We start from the raw sequence: 21,126 nt of genomic DNA, 5'->3' as shown, positions 1-21,126 counted from the left end.
AAAAAATATGAGGGAAGAACTTCACTAAGAACACAAACTCTAAGGAAGGATTAAACTACGCTTATAATGAATGTGGCAGTGGGGACCTATTTTAAAACTAGAGGCTGGTTTTAACTTCGTTTGCTGTTTCAGGGACGTGATGATAGTAATGGGTGGAGATTTGCCTCCTGGGCTTGGGCAGCATCAGGGAGCACAGCGGACGCGAGGCTGAGGCTCCGGGTGAGCCTGACCACTGGGTGGTTCCCACCTTCCTGCTTCTCCGCTGCCCATTCTTGCCCTTCGATTCTGAGTGCGTCTCACCTTCTCCTGGGTTATTCTCAGTGCCTTCATACATGTGTGTTTTCTGTGTGTCTTCTCTCTTTGCCTCTCTTTCTACCTCTCCTGTCTTTTCATCTCTCTCAATCCCTAGTTTTGATCAAACAATTCTTAACTGATCAAAAGAGAGCTAAATAATATACTTTTATGTATGTTTTATTATTGGACAGTATTTTGCATTTTCTGCCTCATACAAAAGCAGGCAGGTGGGTGGAATGCTTTCTGTTCATCTGGAAAACAAATATATAGTGTTTTTTTCCACATACATGATCCTTGATTATTCCTACCACGGCTCCTACTCAAAGCCCAGATTTTGAGAACCAGCAACAGAATGAGTCCCAGCCTAGAGCTCCTAGCCTAGAGCGAGAGAGGACCTGTGGCTGGTGCCCGGCTTGAGGGTGAGGGTGAGAAGCACGATGGCAGGAGCATGCGCAGGTGGGGTACAGCTGGGGGTGTGAATGGAGACCCTGGTTAGTGACCCCCCCCCCCCACCACCGACGGCACCAGGACATCCACGGCATCCTGACCCTCCCAAGGACTGAGCTCACCTGGCATTGGGCTCCCACATCTCTGCTCCTGCAGCCCCTCTGCCTGGCATGACTGGCCGCCGCCCCCCGGCTCTGTTCACTTGGTCGCCACCTGCCCATCCACTGAGGTCCTCCCTGACCCACAGAATCTGCTAGAACAGACTCCTTCTTCATGTTTCACTGTGATTGGAGGTGGGGTCTCAGCCATCCTGGTTCTCTGCTCCAGGCACAATGCCTGGCACATGAGAGGTATTCAATCAACACGCACTGGCAAAAGGAAGCGGGATCCCAAAGTATAGAATCTTTTGTCTCCCATTCCAGCAGAAGGATATCAAAGTGGGCACCCTCGGCCCTGGCTCTGAGGTGCCCACCCTTCTGCTCTCCTGCCTGTAGGCCTGCCCCTGCGTGCCCCACATACCCACATGCCACCCACTCTCCAAGGTTCCCCCCCGTGAAGACTACAGATTCCCCACTCCCAGTGGGAAGAATCCTGTCCTCCATCTGAGCTCCCAGCTCCCTGGCCTGTCGTTACCTTGTTTGGGCTCTCTTACGGCGGCTTCCACACCCCCGTGTTAGGCGCACACCCGACTGTCACGCCATCACCCACACAGTGAGCCAGCCCCTGAGCGTGGAGCCTCCACAGTGACCAGATTAAATAAGTGAAGGCATCTCTGCCATCTCTTGGGAGGAGAAAAACCAGAACAGACAGTCCTGCGGGTTGACGGGAAGAGGGTGGAGGTCAGGGGGCCGGCCTCCCGCTGAGGCGAGGTGGTGCTGGCCACTCACCCCCAGCAACATGGGATCAGATCGTTACACTACCTTGTTGGCCACTGGGTCTCCTGGTCCATCGTCGCCTTTCCCAACACTTAGCTCTGACTGCTTGCAATTAGTATCTGAGAGGCAAGTATCTAAAAGAGTCAAGCTGCGTTATGGAGAACCCCAGAGAAACTGCAGGGCGCAGCTCAGCTCGTGGAGAGCGGCTCAGATGGCAAAAGTTGGTTCCTTCACCTACTCAGCTGGGCCTTACCAAGGAAATAAGATCAAGAAAGTGGTGTTCGTCTTTAGCATTTATTTATAATTGGAAAAACTGTTTGTTTGTTTTTCTGAGCAAGCACAGACCACAAGCACGTCACAATCAATTGGCTATACATGAATATATTTGTCATTTTCTTACTAACAGCAGGAATGAAATAGCACCAAGAGAGGTGTGCGCTACACATACATAGACAATCTGTGGTACGCAACAAAACCCAGGCCACAAAATCGTAATTAGACGCTTCCGGTCTGCCTTGAGAGAGGCAAAGGCATAATGGGAGCACCAGCGGATAACAAAAAGCTTTAAGGACCCAACGCACAGCTTTAGGGATCATCTTTGCAGGTGAGTGAAGCAGAAGGTGAGAAAGCTTCAGTCCTAGCTCTTTTGTCAGGGGAGTTCAGGGAACCACAGGGAAGTGTACAAAAATGGGGCGAACAGGCATTTGAAGCTTGGCCACCTTCAGAAAGGCAACACTAAAACACTGCTTGTGAAACTGAAATCAGTTCCAGTCAGCGCGTTTGGGATGCAGAACGAGACCGGCTGAGTTTTATTTGTAAACAGTAGAAATCAAAGGAGGTTTCTTGCCAGTGAAGTGACACATTCAAGAGTCAAAGCGAACTACCAACAGGGTTTTCTCAGTTGGAGGCACTAAAAAGATGGGGAGACTAAAGGCCTGAAAAGACATCCTATAGGTCATCTAAAGCGTCAGGTGGGGCAGGGAAGAAACTCAGTGCCTGGGGCCACAAGGTGGGTGGGAAACTCTACAATTTGGGCAACACAAACTTGAATCAGACACAGGGGTGAAGTCCTACGTATCCTGGTTGTGCTGTGGTGGAGACATTTATACACACTACCCACCACAGCTGGCCCCGTGTCGGGCACACAGGCATCCAATAAGCGAATGTTGAGTGAATGGTCCCCTGTGCGTCGTAAAGTTTGATTTAGTTGATCTGCAAAAAATAGATGACTATTCTACGGAGAAATCCAAATCGTGGTTAATATCAACATGTCTGACGAATGCCAGATCTCAAGAGAACGAACATACGTTGGCAGATTCTCTGGACAAAGTTAAGGTCATGCTGACCGAGCTCTCAGCATGAGATTATTGTTAAGATCAGCTAGCAAATACCTGAATCAGTACCGAGATCTACTCTAGCCCTTTCCAGCTAGGCATCAAAATCTGTGATTCATAAACACTGAAACTCACTAACGTTTTCTACCTTCCTCGGTACTTCTTCCTCACAGTTCCTTCCCTGGGACAGAAAGGAAGATGGCAGAAAGGCCTGGCCAAGCGCTTCATTTCTGCAGGTTCTGTCCTCTTAGGAAATAGGGCCTGCATAGCACAGGCTCAATTAATTTGCAAGAGACTTCTCAATCAGCCCAAAGGTGACAAAATAAAATGGTGTAAATGGGGATTTTGCTGCCTGAACGGTCAGAAGATGAGAGAGCTTGTGGAGGCTCTATTTCCTCCAACTTGAAGGACCTAATGGGACTTCTGAGGTAGGGAACTGTGAGGACTTCACTCATTACCACTTTTATTACAAAAGAAAAGTACGCCTGAGCAGAGGCTGGTGTCACACAACAGCCCAGCGATTTCAGAATGCCGGCGACAGGAAGCACCCTGGGGACATCAGAAATAAAGAGTACTGAGCAACCTACACGCCGCCACGGGGTTTGCAAACGTAATTTTTCTGGTAGGTACGTGGGGTCTTTCCACAACTCCCTGACTAATGCCTACAACACAACTCTAGCACAACTAAGGTGGCACTGCCACTGGCAGCTTTGGCCACACAGACACGAGACACACAATACAGGGAGAGCTGCTTTTATTCAGAAATGAGGTCAAAAATGCTTGCTAATCACATAGCAGGGAACTTTCCTCGTCTTAGGCTAAGTCATAGAAATTTCCCATAACCTGAAATTCAGCATCTCCTGTCCTCTCTGAGGAACAGAGCAAGAAGAGTCCAGGCAGGAATAGTAAACATTGTCACTGTAGCCACTACATCTGCTTCCTGCTGTGTGTTTCTCAGAAGCCAGAAAGCCACATTCTAAATACACTATCCTTACACCTTGAACCTTCTTCCTGGTTCCTCTGTAACCAGTCACTTTGCAAAATCCGCAGCACTGGATAGGCGGAGAGTTAACAGGAAAACAATCTTCTCATTTTTGTCATCTTCCTATGATGTCTGGAGTGTACCTACAGCATCTAACCTTTTTGCCCTGGCCTAGTTTTGGTCATCAGTGGCGCATCATTTACTTGGTATACAATTTAAAGCCCACTGATAGGAAACGAAATGCAGTCACGTGTTTCTAACAGAAGAGTCTATGAAAAAATTACTTAAACTTAACAGACACAACTCATTTTATTGACACGAAGGCCAGAATTTTTTTGTTTGCTTGTTAAGTATTTCCACAAATTTTGTCAATTGCCGAAGCCCAGGTCAAGCTTCTAGAGCGCATGAATTTTGGAAAAGAACACTTTTACCTAAAGTTCAAAATTGATCACTGGCACAGACACTGGGGAGGAACAGGAGGAGGACGCCCTACATTCATGTCTAAGCACCGCCAGGACGGTTCCCCTGTGGTCCCCGGGCCTCCCTCGGTGGGTATATTCTCTCCCGCCAGGAGGCACCGCCCTGCACACAGGCTCTGGCTGGTCCAGGGGCCCGTGGTGCAGACCTGGTCTAGAACTGCACGGGAGGCAAGCCGCCCAGTCTCTGAAACAGGATCCGTCTGTTCAAAGAAACCAAAGAGCTCCTAGGACACTCAGGACCCAGGCAGATGGGAAGCCTCTAATCAATTTTGTGGCCTTTTTTGTTGGTTAGTGAAAAAGAAGAAAGAAGAAGGAGAGAAGAAGCAAGGGAAGTGCAGTGCATTACTCTTTAGCCTCAGCCAGCTTATTGTTCATCTCTGCGCTCTGCTCCTTGTCAGCAGGCGGGGCAGCGCTGGCGCCCTCCGCGCTCTTTTTCTTGGTGGCCCGGCCCAACACCACCTGCTTGTCTTTGGCCTTCCTCAGGGGCTTATGGCTCGCGGAGGTCTTTTTTGGTTTGGAACTCTGGAGACTAGGTTTCTCCACCTGCACGGAGAGACAGACAGACAGACGGCGAACAGAAACACAGAAGGGGAGGGAGTAGGAGGGCGAATTTAGAGAGAAGACGTGATTAGTGAAAGGATAACAGTTAACAGCACAGGACTCTGAGGAGCATGGCATGTAAAGCCTCTTCAGTGACGCTAGGCCATCCGGCGTCTCCCCTCTGAAGCCCCCGCTCAGCCGTTCCGGCCGCCCTCTCGCCGGCCACACTGGCCCCCGCTGCCAGCCCTCGCCCCGGGCCACGCCAGGTGGGCTGTGTTTTTTGAGGCGCTCCCTGCTGCCCCTCCCCGTGGGAGGGGTGTACCTCACCATCCTGCTCAACTCAGGCAGGCACGTGAGTGGCTTTAGGCAATGAAATGTGAGCAGAGGTGACGGGTCACCTCCAGACAGAAGATCAAGAGTCACAGCCTGTGCTTCCCAATGTGCCCCTTTCCTCTGCCACAGAGAGGCTGCTCCTCACCCTGAATTCCAGACGAAAGAGGTGCCTACGAAGACAGCTGCAGCCCACCCACGGTGGACCCGTACTGGTAAGAAATAAACCTCTGCTGATGGAAGACATTGAGATTCTGGGCGGTTTACTACCGCAGCAGGAGCCGGCCTTTCCTGCTTCTGAGCTCCTGTGGACAAACGTCCTCACTGAGAGGCTTGGGCGGGCAGTCTCGCCCAGTGAGGCCTTCAGCGCTGTCCAGCCATCCCCTCCTCCCCTCTGGCTGGCTCCCCACACGGACTTCCCCAGAGCTGCTGTTCAAGCCCACTTCACTCTCCCCAAGCTACCTCCTGCTAGTTCTGCCCCCTCATTCCTGGAAGATGGTCTTTCCTTCTCTTTCTCAAGAACTCTGGGCCACTGGGTATGATCCCTCAATATGCCACCCTCCTCCCACCCACCTCTGGATTTACTTTCCCCAATCTTCCCTCCCTCCTCTACTTGAATCTTCTCTTGTCCAAAGTCAACCCCATGTCCTGGGTCCTACTTCATCTGTGGAAGGTGGGCAGAGATGATGTTGGGCCTCACAGGCTGGGTCATCCACTCAATGAAGTCTAGGGGTTTTCAGTCACCCCTGACCTGTAAATAAGGTAACCGATCGTCCTGGTTTGCCCAGGACTGAGGGCTTTCATGGAATATGGAATTTTCAATGCTTCATCTGGAGTAGTCCAGGCAAACTGGGTTGGGTAGTTGCCTTACCTGTAAACCAGTCCTGGGCCAAAGAGGAGACTCCACTTGACTGCAAGACTTTAAGGCAAAGCAGAGCAAAGGCTCTTAGGTTTTCAGACTTTTACTGCTATTATAGAGAGGAGAGCTGATATTTGCACAATTCCGTATGGCTTGACATCATAGAATAAGCTATGGCATGTATGATTCCTGCCCCAGCAGCGGAGTCTCCAACATGATTCTCCCTCTCATGAATGCATATTGCGATGCAAATAAGGCAAAGCTCTGTTGTCATTGGAAAATCCCTGAATCCACTGTAACTTACTTAGAAATGAAAATCATTCACAAACTGTTTATTATAGTACCAAATTACTTGGAACACATCTTGAAGCTGATGTGACAGGTGTATTGTGACAGACTGAGAATTGTTGCTGGCTGGAGGGAAAGGATAACAAAAGGCAGGTGATTTTTAGGGATTTGGGAGGTCAAGAAGTGTCCAGTGATTGGAGCTGAGGATGAGGCAGGGGCTGGGTGGGAAAGGAGTCAGGCAAGGAAACCTCCAAGGCTGGGTCAGCACTTCAGGGGCAAAAGCACAGTTACTTTAAGACAAGGGGATTTAGGGCTCATGTGAGATTTTCTGCGATTTTTGGGGGGGGTTTCTCAAAATCAGAAGCTAGTTCTCTGGAAACCTACCAGTCTTTAAGCTGTTTTCATTTTAGGTAATGTTCCTTTAAAAATTCACTTTGAATTTAGCAAAGGTCCCGGGTAAGAAGCCCCTCTGTCTCTGTGTGCTGTGAAGGAAAGGAGGGGCTTTAAAGAAGCCCTTGGGGGCGGGGCCAGAGTTGGCAGTACCCCCTTCCCCGCCCCCCAATCTCTGCTGCAGTTAACCCCTCCATGCCGGACAGTGCTGATGGGTCCCCAGAAGTTCAGTCTCACCTTTGGCGGTTCCTTGAAGGGCTCACTGTAGAGGCTGCGTATTCTTCTGCGATCAATGAACTTATTGTCAGCTGGGGTTGGCTTATTGGCCTCCCCTTTGAACTGGGAGCTGTAGCTGGTCTCATGAGCCATCTTATCATCTGGCGGCTTGTACTGGGGCTTGGCTTTTATGGGTTTCACAGGCTTGATGTCAGTCCATGCTCTGAATTCATTCCTGCAAATCAAAGAAAGCCTAAGTGATACGATACATCGTATATCCAGAAGCAGTGCTCTCGCACAGGGCGGCCAGCACAGCAGGTTCTCAGTTAGTGCTTGTCGTGCTGACTGATGTGTGGCTGAAGAGTGAACTCACTCTCCTCCTGCGTAAGGGTAAGTGTTCCTTCCTGCCCGGTCAAGGCAGGTTGTGACAACAGCAGGAGCACTTCAGAGAAAGAGCGCGGGCTCCCAGCTCCCACTGTGTGACCATGGACAGGCAGTTCTCATCTTTAGGCCTCATTTTCACAATACCTAAAATGAGGCTGAAAAAACTCAACCCATTCAGTCATTTATGAGTTCAACACGTATGACCGAATGCTGCTGTGTGTGAAGTTAGAGAGCTGTGACTGTTAAATGAGACAATGTGTTGGACGTTGTGCCTGGTACGTTGTGGCCAAACGAAAAAGTGCCAGTTCTGATTGAGTTATTTGTAGTGAGGTGGATGGACCTAGAGACTGTCATACAGGGTGAAGTAAGTCAGAAAGAGAAAAACCAATACCGTATGCTAACACATATATATGGAATCTAAAAAAAAAAAAAAAAGGTTCTGAAGAACCTAGGGGCAGGACAGGAATAAAGACACAGACGTAGAGAATGGACTTGAGGACATGGGGAGGGGGAAGGGTAAGCTGGGACGAAGTGAGAGAGTAGCATGGACATATATACACTACCAAATGTAAAATAGATAGCTAGTGGGAAGCAGCTGCATAGCACAGGGAGATCAGCTCGGTGCTTTGTGACCACCTAGAGGGGTGGGATAGGGAGGGTGGGAGGGAGACGCAAGAGGGAGGAGATATGGGGATATATGTATATGTATAACTGATTCACTTTGTTATACAGCAGAAACTAACACACCACTATAAAGCAAATATACTCTGATAAAGATGTTAAAAAAAAAAAAAGAACTCTACAAAAAAACACAACAACTAACCATCAAAAAAATAAATAAATGCCAGTTCTGTTCCTTCCTTTGTCATGATGAAGATGCTTTGTAACCCTGAATCTTTAAAGTTAACACTTCTCTTCAATAGCAGAGGGCTTGCTTCTTGTGCTACCTGAACCTTAACAATCTCAATCACTTTAGATGAAAATCCTTATGAAATGTCTAAATGCCTGCAGATCATAAATAAGCAAAATGTACTGAACACAACTGGATGTCACCATGGGGACTTGTGTTGGGATACATGATGTGTAAGAGAGTCTTGGTGGGTTTGGTGTGAATGGCTATTGGTCCTTACCCTAAATGATCCCTATTTGGTGTCTTTTGAGTCAGTGTGTCAGTTTGCTTGTTCATAGCAATCTCGCTCCTGGTTTCCAATCAGCCATATCTGATCTGTTACAGGACTGGAGAGTAGATGGTGACAGTGTTCAAAACACGGTAAAATAAATGTTGCTGCTGATGTAGGCCACAGGGTCCATCCTGTTTGTTGAGTGCAAGACATTCAATACATAAGCTCTGTGGCTCTGAGGTCTTTATCAGGTCTCCCCTCATTTGGGGCCATGAGAAGCTGTGTTGTGGGAAAGGAAGAGCCAGTGTACGAATATCTGTGGAGTTAGGCTCTCCAGCACCCTCTCTCATCCTCATGGTAACTCCCTCCTTCAGGGCTCAGACATGAGTACCACAAACAACAGGCCACAGAGGACGGTAGAGAGAGCTCAGGCTGCCAAGGAGACACACGAATTCTAGCCCTAGCTCTGCCTCTAGGTAGATGCTGAACAGGTCTCTCCCCTCTCTGAGCCTTAGTTTCCTCATCTGTCAAAGAAAGAATTGACCAGACAATGTCCTTACAATGTCCTTCAGGCTCTGAGGGTCTCTGGGTTGATAAAGCTGGTTTGGTAACACTGAGCCATATCCTGGTCATTTGAGCTCCTGAGGGGCACTGGCTCACGTGTGAGCAGACTGACCACAGTTTCTTAAGAGATCCTCCCGAAGCTTTAGACTTGCCTTTCCAGTGCAGTTGGACCTCCTTCTAAATGCCCCACCAACTCAAACTCAGCATCCCTAGAACCAAATCATCTTGTCTCCCCTGCCAAGTTGTCTTCTCCTCTTGGATTCCCTCACTGCTCCATTGCACTCATTCATTCATTCATTTATTCATTCGTTTATAAAACATTTACTGAGTGCTTAAGGTCTGCCTGGCAGGATGAACTCAAGGTGTGGGAGAGGGAGGGACTGGAGTTTACTCCAGGACTATAAGATAGGCTCCATGAAGGAGGAGGGAGTGGGGAGCACAGGGGAGGAGCTCCTGCACCAGCCCAGGAGTTGGGGGGTGGGTTCTGGAAGGAGTCACGGAGGTTGACAGGGGGCTGGCCGAACGTGGCAGGGCGGGTTTCCAGGCAGAATGGGGGACATACAAAGAGGCTCACGAGAGGCCCGGCCCCCCAGGAGGACCTGCGGGCAGCTCGGGCGGCTGGGTTGAAGCTTGGTGGGGAAGGACGGGAGAGGCTGGGCAAGTCATGAAGGTGCTGCCAGCCACACCAAGGGGATGGTCTGGAGTGTAACAAGGAGTTGCCATGGATGCATGTGGCCAGATTCTTCCTGGGGAAGAGAACTTTGGTAGCAGTGCGAATGGGGACAGAGGGGGAGGGGTGGAGTGGGAGGCCAGAAGGGATGTGCAGTGAGCCGGGAGGAAAGCGGAGGCCTGAACCAGGATCGTGGCAGTGGGGACGGAACACGGCACTGAGTCGAGGGAAATGGGCGGGACTCGAACATGGCTGAGCTGAGGGAGGCCAGGCTTGGAGAGATATTTGGGTTTGTGGGTGGGGACACTACCCCCTGAGCCGGGGAACCTGGGAAGAGAGGGGGTTTGGGAGGAGGGTTGAGACCCTCCTGATTCTGTTAATGGCAGCCACCCACTCGGCTTCAAGGTTGCTTTTTGATCCTCTCCTCCCCTCCTCCCCTCCTCCCCCCAACCCCCCGGCTTCACCTCTGTAGCCTCAACCAGTTACCATGACCCGACTTATGAGCCATTTTTGCTCTACACACAGACCCAGTGCTGGCCTGGGTTGCCTCTGGGGCTCGGGCCACATTACCTGCCTGAGGCGCCAGGACTCCCTTCCTTCCTCCCACCCTCGGGCCCTGATACTTGGCCTGCATCTCCCAGTAGCCAAAGCAGTAACAACCTGCCTCCCAAAATACGATGGCAGAAACCTGGATTCTCTGCTCCCACCCCTGCCTGCCTGCCTGCTTGCAGAATGAGGGCTGAGATAGGTATACACTGGCCCTAAGCACTGATTCTGGGTCGTTTCTCCCAGGCCAGCTTCTGCAGCTTTCTCTCTCTCTCTGCAGCGGCCCCTGTGGGTTGGCAAGTGTCTCTCTGTGAGCATTATCCATGGGACGTGTCCTTGTGGGGACAGTTTGGTCACCCTGGTCTTGAACAACTTTGGTACATCATCTTCACATGGGATGTGTTAATGAGTCCCATAATAATTTCACTGTACTTAAAACAGGCTGTTAGGTTTAAACCCAAATTCTATTACCTAGAACTTTCTTTGAACTCTCCACAAAACCTTCCCCAGCCACATGGAACAATTAATCATATGTCATAAAAAAATTATGTACCATTCATTAGTCACCTCTTGTAAGCTGGAAGGTTGTTTTTCTTTTGTATATTCTCTATAATCCTTACAACAACTTTGAAAGGAAGCAGTATTATTTCCCTTTTATGAAAGAGGGTCACCAAGGCTCAGAGAGGTTAAGCGGCTTGCATAAGGCCACGCAGCTGGCAAAGAGCAGAGCTGATTCTCAGCCCAGGTCAGTCGGGCTCCACAGCCCACATCCTTCCCACTGCACTCGGACAACGTGCTGGAGCTGCAGCGTGCTGGCGGCCCTCACCGGAGATGCTTGTGCAAGCTCTGTCCTGCTGTCTGCAATGCTGTGGAGGGTTTATATGACACAGACTGGACAGAGAATACCTGAGCTCCCCAGCCCTGAGATGCTCCTCCCAGAGCAGTATGGACCACACTCTCAGGTCAGTCATGTCCAGTTCCTTTTGCCATGAGTTCATGGTCCCCTGTAACCATCAACTCCCCTTTCTGTGCAATCAGATTTCAGCTTGATCATTCATTCATTCATTTGTTTGGCATTTGCCAAACTCCAGCCATGGCCATGGCATGTGGCCCACAGAGAGGAGGAAGCCAAGGTTGAGGTCTCTACAGTTTAGTGAGTCAGGGTCTGTCCATGTGTGACCCTAAGAAAAGGCAGAATGAAGCAAATGGGACAGAGCTCAGAAGGATAGAGGGGAAAGGATGCTTTATTCTGAAGGGTGAAGTGGGGAAGGCGGCACTGAAGGATGCAGATAGAGAAGTGGGTGGGGGGAATCAGGCAGCGGTGAGGTATTTGGGGCAGGTTCACAGAGCAGCTGAACCGCTCAGGGAGCTGGAGGGTGGGGCTCTTGGAGGGATGGCAAGGTGACCGGGTGGGCAGGAGCTAGGAGCAGGCTGTACAGAGCCTGGAATGCCATGCCTGGATGCTAGTGGGAGGCCTGGGGAGCCGCTGAACACTTCTGAGCGAGGCAGCTCTATTCCTATTCCTCCACTGACGGTGTCCTCCTCCTCTCAGACTGTCCCAATTTTAGTTATTCTTCAAGGCCCAGCTCAGGGCTCTCCTCTTCCAGGAAGCCCTCCTGGATTACCCAGCCCAAAGTCTCCCAGTTCTTGGCTCCTGGACCCTCTACTGTACTATCCAACTTTGTGGTTACCTAGAAGTTTCACATTCTTTAATTCTTTCATGAGTCCGTTTGTCTCTCTCGAGGGATAAGATATATAACAGAAAATTCATGACAGAACTCTCCTTCAAGTCCAATCTCATTTGCGTGGCTGCAGAGGGATATCCTTTAACTTACCCTGTGTCAGACTACAGGTTAGGGGCCTGGCTGGGCGAGGACCTCAGTCCCCACCTGCCCGCCAGGGCCCTTCCCTCCCCCTGGGCCATCATTCAGAGGCACACTCCATATCTTTCCTACATTCCTCTCAGGATTGAAGGGTTTGACATTCAGTAGGCATTTACTAGAAACAGCTGTTATTTGATTTCCTTTCTGGTCAGCAACTGGCCCTCCTCCTGAGCCCTTCCTGCCTGCCCAGATGGTGCAGCGCTTGCTCCTTGGAGGCAAGAGAACATCTTATGCTTCTATCCGGTGCCCATCATGCTGAAATGATGATGGTCTCACAAACTTGTCTCCTGCCTTAGCCAGAGGCCCTTTTCACCAGGAACTGAGCTCTGTTTATCTGTGTTTCCCTGCTGCCCTGAATAGCATAGAGCAAAACATCCAAGAAACATTTGGAGAATCAAAGAAAATCAAGGGTTCTGTTCTACTACAGAGACTTGTGAAGGCTGCTCAAGCATGGAAGGCTGCTCACACGTGGGGCTTCTATTATTGCTTAAACCACCCCCCTAAAACCCATGAGCCGCAAGTCTTAAGTCCGTGTCGGGAAGAGTTTCCCTTATGAAAGTAAACATGCCAAGTCACCCAAGTTTCCACAGAATCCATCCTCCCTAGATTGACAGGAGGCACCTAGCGCCCCTGCTGAGCGAAGCTGCCTCAGGTGGGAAAGGGGCTGGCTGGGGGCAGCGGGAGCACGGAGAATCAGGACAGGGAAGGAGAGGAAAACTTAACAAAAACTTGCCCAGCACCTACTTGTTGAAAGGCTGAGCCCTTTAAGAATCTAACCCTACTTTAGCCTTTGAACACCCTGTGTGGTCACTGTTATTCACCCCATGCTGTGTGTGAGGAACTGAGCACGGAGAGGTGAAGGGACACCAAGCCAAGCCAGTACAAGCCAGTACGTGGTGAGGCAGTTACTGGACCGCAGTCTGCCTGACTCAAAGGCCTTGTTCTGTCCGCTTCTCCACACTTGGGGGTGGGGGTGTAACCCACCTCAAGCTCATAGCGACTCTGGATCCTGGCAGCAAACACAAAAAAGCACTGCCCTTCAGCCTGTCTGGTACACACCACAGTGAGGCTCTGGGCAAACTGGGAGGATCCACGTCTGCAGGCTGCTGCGCTGGCCTCCCAGAGATGTTCCTCATGCCAAGGCTTCTCCTGTATCGGGATGTAAGGAAGTCACGGGGATAGGATGATCCAACCACATTGCCAAGGCCCCACTGTCCCCTAGATGGACCCCATCACTTGAGGCTTAGGGCATCACTGATGTCCTAATAATCCCTGCAGGGGCAGAGAATGGGTTTGGGACTATGATGTCCCTCTGTGGGTGAGTCAACTGCACAGAGAAGTGGCTCCACTGCTACGTTCAGGTCTGGGCATAAGGACTCCTTACAGGACTCTGCTGATGGCCCCTGTGTGCTGGGGAAACCTATGGAGGGGAGCCTGGGCCGGCCCCCGGGCCCCAGCCAGGGATGGCGGAGCCAGGCCCGGTGTGAGCCGTCTCGGTGTGTGGGGACTTGGTGGACAAGATGTTCCTGGGCTGCTCCCTCGGGACCTTCAAATCACAGCATAGTCACGCTTAGAGCAGCTGCTGAAGTAGAGCTTTTGGATTGTGCTGACCAGGCAGAGTTTTTAAAGGAGTCAACAAATGCTCTACCTTCACCTCCTCCTGTCCAGCCCCTGTGCCCACCTCACCTGGGCCCTCAACACCTCCTCTCCCTGGACCATGGCATCAGGATCCTGGTCCCCATCTCCTCACTTGGACCCACCCAAGACATGCTGCAGGATAAATCTGCTCGGCTGTGAGCACACTCTCCCCTATGGGAACACCTTAGCAGTTCCCAGTGTCCTAAAGGACCAAGTCCCAGCGAAGGTCCCTTCTAGTTGCCACATGTCACGATTCCTTAGGATGATAGGCAGAGCCCTGTGACTTGGCCCCAAGTGACCATTCCAGCCTCATTTCTCTGTCTTCATCAGTCGTCCACATCATCACTGAGTGAGTGTTTTCTGTGTGCCAGGCTCTTTGACTGCGCTGTCTTATGCTGTCCTCACAACGACACTGTGCCACAGGTACCATCACCGACTCTGCCCAGGAGGACTCCACACTGCCCTTCCCCAGACACAGGCTGCACTTTCCTGCTGTGCTGTTCCCCTTCCTGGCACGCTATTCCCTCCACGCCTCCAGTTGCTGAAGCATTACATGACCTTCCGTGCCAGGATCCAGTGCTCTCCCCTCCAGGGAGTCCCCAGGCCCACTGCTGAATCAGGCCTTCCTCCTCTGACCTTCATCTCTTGGTAGCACTCACTGTCCTCCAGCTTGTCCTAGGCCACCTGTGTAGATACCTTCCTTCCCTCCCAGGCTGTGCCCTTGTTGAAGGTCAGGACTGGCTTTCTGCATCTGTGTACTCCTCACTGTGCCCTGGAGAGGGATTCAGAATGCAGCCTCCGCCTCACCCCTGTGAACAGCTAAACAGGAAGTCCCTGGGCTGCCCCAGCCAGGGAGGGGGCATAAAGTTGCTACACGAGCATCTCATGGCATATATACCACTTCTCACAGTATGTCCACAAATTCCTTGACATTCTTCCCTTAGGTGGAGTTTAATTCCCCGCCCCTTGAATGTGATTGGACTCAGTGACTTGCTTCCAACAAACAGAATACGGTGGAAGTGATGGTATGTAGCTCCCGAGACTGTACCACAAAGCCACTGTAGCCTCCTCCTTGCTCTCCTTCTCTTAGATCACTCAGCCTGGGGACAGCATGCTGTCACATCACGAGGACACTCAAATAGCCCCTATGGAGAGGTCCATGTGGCAAGGAACCAAGCCTCCTGCTAAAAGCCATATGAGTGAGCCATCCTGGAAGTGGACCCTCAGCCCCAGGCAAGCGTTCAGGGGACCTCACGAGAGACCCTGAGCTAGAACTCCCCAGCTAAGCTGTTCCTGGATTTCTGACCCTCAGAAGCTGTCTGAGATCATTAACGTTTGTTGGCCTAAGCCGCTAAATTTTGGAGTAATCTGTTACATAGCAATAAATTCTAATACAGACCCCAATCAGAAATTATTCTTCCCATCGAAAGGAGTTTTAAAAACCCAGGGTTCAGGTCAGCAAGGCAGAGAGCACTGGTGTGAGCAGAAAGCAGGAAGTTCAAGTTCCCAGCAGAGCTGTGGCATCAAGTGAATAGAGACGGTCATCCTCGGGTTGTAAGGACCTGAGCGGGAACATTTTGCAGCCTTCGCTAGAGGTAGCAAAGCCTCCTATGCAGCAAAGCTGGTTAAGAAATACGTGCCTGGGGGCCTGGTCACAAGCAGAAACAAAGAAACTCAGGCCCTCACAGGAGAAAATGATGCCTCAGTGCACACAGCACATGCCAGGGCTCAGGGAAGCACAGGCCGAGGGCAGGGAGGTGGGAACAAGCATAGAACCTGGGCCAGAAGAGAGACGGTGGTTCCCTGGCAAGAACACAGGCTCTGGAATAAAATAAACCTGGGTGCCATCTTGGCTTTAACCCTCCAGTCAGTCCCTCACTTGCTCTGAACTTCAGTGAGCTCATTTGGAAAGGATTTGCTCAAGGCCTGTTTCACAGGATTGATGTGGGGCTAAATGAGAACGTATTAGTTGCAGAAGACCTGAACATCAGAATTACCAAGTCTGTGGTGGATAACTGTATCATAATGTGTTTGGTTTTCATTACAGAGTCACGTGCTCAAGAAGAATGACTGAACGTCTTCTCCATTGCAGTCACGAAGCTGGGAATGCAGTGTGAAAGCCAGATGCTGCTCCAGCCTCACTGACCTTGCAGTTAGTGGGAAGGTCTGAACAATTACACAGACATCAAATATCTGTCCAGCTATTGTTTTCTCTGACCACTGCAGTCAACAGTTTGGTGCCCAACGGGGACAAAATTTGGACAGAAGCTTCCAGTGGCAGGTTCATTTCTGAATGCATTTCACGTTAGACTTGAACAAAGTAGTGTTCGATGAATGCCTGATTAATTGAATCTCCAATACTGAGGGCCCACTATAAGCAGATGTTCACTCCTTAAGGCCTTGTCCCACTTAAGCACATTTTCTTGCAGTGACTCAGGGGGAGATATTGAAAGAGCAGTTACAGAGGGAGAGACTGAAGACAGGCGAGAGCTGGGTGATTGATGAAGCCAGGTCCCAGAAGAGGAAGGGGGGAGGCATCAGGAGAATGCACAGAGGGTTTGGCCTTGGAGAGACGGTGTTGTAAAAGAAGAGAATAGAGGCTGGTCCTTCATTTCTCATTTGGAAAAGCCTGACATTTACAAGAAACAATGAAACAGAAGTATAGAAGGACAATTTTACTGCTGTGAAGAATATCTACATGTGTTAATTAGTACAAATCACCTCTTGACAGAAGTGGAGTCTTAGAATAATAGATTATTGCCAACTACAATCATATATAAATTCCACTTCTCTGCCCATAAGCCCCAGATATATTTATTATGTGTCTAAGTCCTTGGGAAAGATACTTCTTTCCCAATTCTCTTGACAACGAAATTTTCAACAACATTCCTCAACTGCTTTATGAAGGAAGAAAACCACACTTTTAAATCTTAATGGTTTAAAACCTTCCTGTAGATTTTCATCAGTAATTTATGTTGCCATGGAAACATTGTCTTTGTTCAAAAATCGTGTCCACGCTTGTTATATTAAAGTGTTCTAGAAGAAGGGAAGCAGGCTCCTTCTTGAACTCAGGTGGAAGCAGTCAGTGAATGCTGTCGGTTGCTAAGCTATCGTCAGGAGTTGGTTAAAGGAAGTAGGATTTGTAGATTAAAAAGAAAAGAACATCCCTGAGCCTGGTGGGGTGCAGGGGGCTTAGAGAGGCTTCTCCCTCCTTCTAGGGGGAGTGGATGACTGCTTCTTCCCGCCAGAGATGACTGGGTCAAGAAAGGAGCTTTATGATCTATGCGTGTGTATGTACTGCATGCATCTTGCAGCTTCTTTTGTGTGAAAGGGAATCTTATAGAGAATGCCAACATTCTAATCATTTAGGATTGCTCTTCTTATCCATTAAAACCCAATAAACACATGCACACCATGTGTGAGTTTTTTTTGAAATGAGGAAAGCACACAGTGGGCAAAAAAATTGTCAGTATATAAAGTTCGAAGCTTATCTAATGTGAACGGAGAATGAGAGGAAAAGAATCCTCCTTTCCCTTCCATGGAAAGATCTAGCATGGGCATCAGCTGGCAATGACAAGTGTCGGAACGTGGGTTCCCCTCATTAGCTAAATGGCTCATTCTGCAGGTAACTGCTGTCTCAGTCTGTCACGGGCTGCATGGGGCTCACAGGCCCCCGTGCACCTGGGAAACAGTGCCTCACACAGAGAAAGCCATGTGCACGATATATATGAGTATGATATATATGAATTATGAGTACAGATAGTTAAAAATGAAAACTGCTCAAAGTAGGAGTCAGTTTGATTCTACACAAATTAATTTAGGTTGCAGTATCTAGCAGGCACTACGCTAGGAACTGTCGGGAAGAAAAAGGGTCCAAAATAAGAAATGTACAGTTGGCAGAGGTGGAGGATAAGAGTGGGGGAACGTGGTAGTTAAAGTAAGTACACATACAAATACACCTCACGTAGAAACGAGTAAGAGCTAGATGAGAGGTTATAAGAAAATTACAGTTCCCCTTCCTTGCTTGCCAACCCCCACTTTCGCATTATTGTCTGCGTTTATTATTCGCAGGAATGCAGGGGTTGTTGCGCTACAAGGCCATAGTTATCTGGTTGAGGCTGCTCTCTTCTGGATGGTTGGGTCCCCAAGGACCTGTGTCCATTACTTGCAGAAAGATGGTTCCTAAGACAGGAAATGGGAACCTTGAGAGTTGCCCTGAAAGGGGGGAAAGAGTGCTGCCTCCTTCTGGGTAAACCTAGAATTCTGGGAGGACACTCCTATGAGATGATCTATAAAAAGTGCCAAGGACATTGTATGATACATCCAGTGAAGTGCTCAATAAATCCAGGTTTCCTCATTCTTTGCTCTGTGTATAGGAGGGACTTGATAAATATTTTTTTAACAAATAAAGCTGGTGCTGAAGATAATATCATTTTATGACTTCTTGAGACCTATGCTAATTTACTCTTTAAAGTGTAGCTCCATTAAAAGGAAATACTAGGAATAACTTCATGTCATTAAATTTGACAATATAGATGAAATGGACAAATTCTTAGAAAGATGCAAATCACAAAAGCTGACTCAAAAAAGAAATAGGAAATCTGAATAAATGTATATCAAGTAAAGAAACTGAATTAGTCATTTGAAATCTTTCCACAAAGAAAATCCAGCCCCTGGTGATCTTCTATCAAGCATTAGAATTAAAATTCACATTGTTGAATTCTATCAAACATTAAGGAAAAAATAAACACCCAGCCTAACAATCTCTTTTCAAAATAGAGGACGAGAGAACACTTCCTAACTCATTTTAAGATGGGTAAAATCACATATTACCCTGATACCAAGCCAGTCAAACACATTTTAAGAAAACTACAGGCCAATATTATTCATGAATATAGATATTAAAACCTTTAACAAAAGATTAGCAAATCAAATCCAGCAACATATAAGAAGGTTTAACAAGTGATGTTTATCCTAGGAATGCAAGCTTGGTTTAAGATACAAAAAAGAAAAAAAAAAATTAATGTAATATGCCATTTTCACAGAATAAAGAACAGAAACCATATGATCATCTTAACAGATACAGAAAAAATGTTGGACAAAATCTAACACCTTTTCATGATTAAAAAAACTCAGGGGGGGCTTCCCTGGTGGCGCAGTGGTTGAGAGTCTGCCTGCCAGTGCAGGGGACACGGGTTCGAGCCCTGGTCTGGGAAGATCCCACATGCCGCGGAGCAACTGGGCCCGTGAGCCACAATTACTGAGCCTGCGCGTCTGGAGCCTGTGCTCCGCAACAAGAGAGGCCGCGATGGTGAGAGGCCCGCGCACCGCGATGAAGAGTGGTCCCCACTTGCCACAACTAGAGAAAGCCCTCGCACAGAAACGAAGACCCAACACAGTCATAAATAAATTAAAAAAAAAAAAAAAAAAAAAAAAAAATGGAAAACTTATGGTTGGGAGAATTCTCCACTGGACTCTCCTGTTTCTGCATATTAAAAAAAAAAAAAAAAAAAAAAAAAAAAAAAAAAAAAAAAAAACTCAGGGGCTTCCCTGGTGGCGCAGTGGTTGAGAATCTGCCTGCTAATGCAGGGGACGCGGGTTCGAGCCCTGGTCTGGGAGGATCCCACATGCCGCGGAGCAACTGGGCCCGTGAGCCACCATTACTGAGCCTGCGCGTCTGGAGCCTGTGCTCCGCAACAAGAGAGGCCGCGATAGTGAGAGGTCCGCGCACCGCGATGAAGAGTGGCCCCCGCTCGCCGCAACTAGAGGGGGCCCTTGCACAGAGACGAGGACACAACACAACCAAAAATAAATACATAAATAAATAAATTAAAAAAAAAAAACAACTCAGTAAACTACGAATAGAAGGGAACTTCCTCAACCTAATAGAGGACATCTACAAAAACCCTACAACTACCATCATACTCTATGGTGAAAGACAATGCTTTCCCCTTAAGATCAGGAATAAGGCAAGGATGTCCACTGTTATCACTTTTATTCAACATTGTAGTGGAGGCCATAGCCAGTATAATAAAGCAAGATAAATAAATTAAAGGCATACAGATTAGAAAAGGAGAGTAAAACTGTCATTATTTGCATATAACATGATCTTGCATTTAGAAAATCGTCAGGAATCTACAAAAAGTTCTAGAACAAATGAGTGAGTTTAGCAAGGTTACTGGATACACAATGAATATACAAAAATTAATTATATTTCTATAGACTAGTCTCAGACAACAAGAAAATAAAAAATTTAAAAATCCATTCACAACAGCATCAGAAAGAATAAAATGCTGTGGAATAAGTTTAACAAAAGAAGTGCAATGCCTGAACACTGAAAACTACATAATATTGCTGAGAGAAATTGAAGACCTAAACAAATGAAGTCATATACAATGTTCATAAGTTGGAGGATTTAATATTGCTAAGATGGCAAATCTAGAAATTGATCTATAAATTTCAAAGCAAATATTATCAAGATCCCAGCAGGACTTTTTGTAGAAAATGACAAGCTGATTTTAAAATTTGTATAGAAATACAGGAGATCTAGAATTGATAAAAATTTTTTGAGAAAGAGAAACAAAGTCTGAGTATTTATATTTCCTTATTTCAAAACTTATTATGAAGCTATAATAATCAAGTATGTTACTGGCATAAAAGTAGACACATAGATCTATGAACAAAATAGAGAGTTCAGAAATCGATCTTTGTATACAGTAGTGTGTTGAAGCTGGCCTATCCTGGCTTACAGAGCTGACTGTCAAATTTTCAGGAATTTGGTGAGCTGATTGTTAAACTATTGGTAGCTTGAAATGAGCCATGTAAGAGTATTCATACCAGGAAATTGGCCAACACTACAAATTAAGCCCCTTCTTTTTCCCAGAGAGTTAGTTGTTAAACATTTACCATCATACCATTGCTCACATATATGGTCAATTTATTTTTGACAAAGGCGCTAAGGTAATTCAATGGAGGAAAGGATAGTCTTTTCAACAAATGGTGCTGGGAAAACTGGATATCCATATGGAAAGAAAATTAATCTCAACCATTACCTTACACCACACACAAAAATTAATTAGAAATGAACTATAGACCTAAACTAAATGTAAACCTGAAAATGATACAACTTCATAAAGAAGACATGGAAGAAAATCTTTGTGACCTTGGAGTAGGCCAAGATTTCTCAGATATGACACAAAAGGCAAAAACAATAAAATTTAAAAAATGATAAATTCAATTCATTAAAAATAACATTTTTAGTCTTCAAAAGATACCATTAAGGCAGG

At 47.9% G+C, this 21,126-nt stretch overlaps 1 protein-coding gene across 1 annotated transcript in view; it reads right to left on the bottom strand.

Annotated features, from left to right (window-relative positions):
- The window catches only part of MAP6 (microtubule associated protein 6), an 86,890-nt gene that overhangs the window by 21,324 nt on the left and 44,440 nt on the right, over positions 1 to 21,126 (bottom strand). The window contains exons 2-3 of the mRNA XM_036862707.1: positions 7,056 to 7,269; positions 4,758 to 4,954 (exon numbers count right to left, since the gene is read on the bottom strand). Coding sequence (XP_036718602.1) covers positions 4,758 to 4,954; positions 7,056 to 7,269 — 411 coding nt within the window. The remainder of the gene's footprint in view (positions 1 to 4,757; positions 4,955 to 7,055; positions 7,270 to 21,126) is intronic.

The sequence above is a fragment of the Balaenoptera musculus genome, chromosome 8 (genome assembly GCF_009873245.2).
Source record: "Balaenoptera musculus isolate JJ_BM4_2016_0621 chromosome 8, mBalMus1.pri.v3, whole genome shotgun sequence".
Classification (NCBI taxonomy): Eukaryota; Metazoa; Chordata; class Mammalia; order Artiodactyla; family Balaenopteridae; genus Balaenoptera; species Balaenoptera musculus.
Note: the sequence above shows the minus strand (reverse complement) of the source record. Positions and strands in the feature narration are given on the sequence as shown.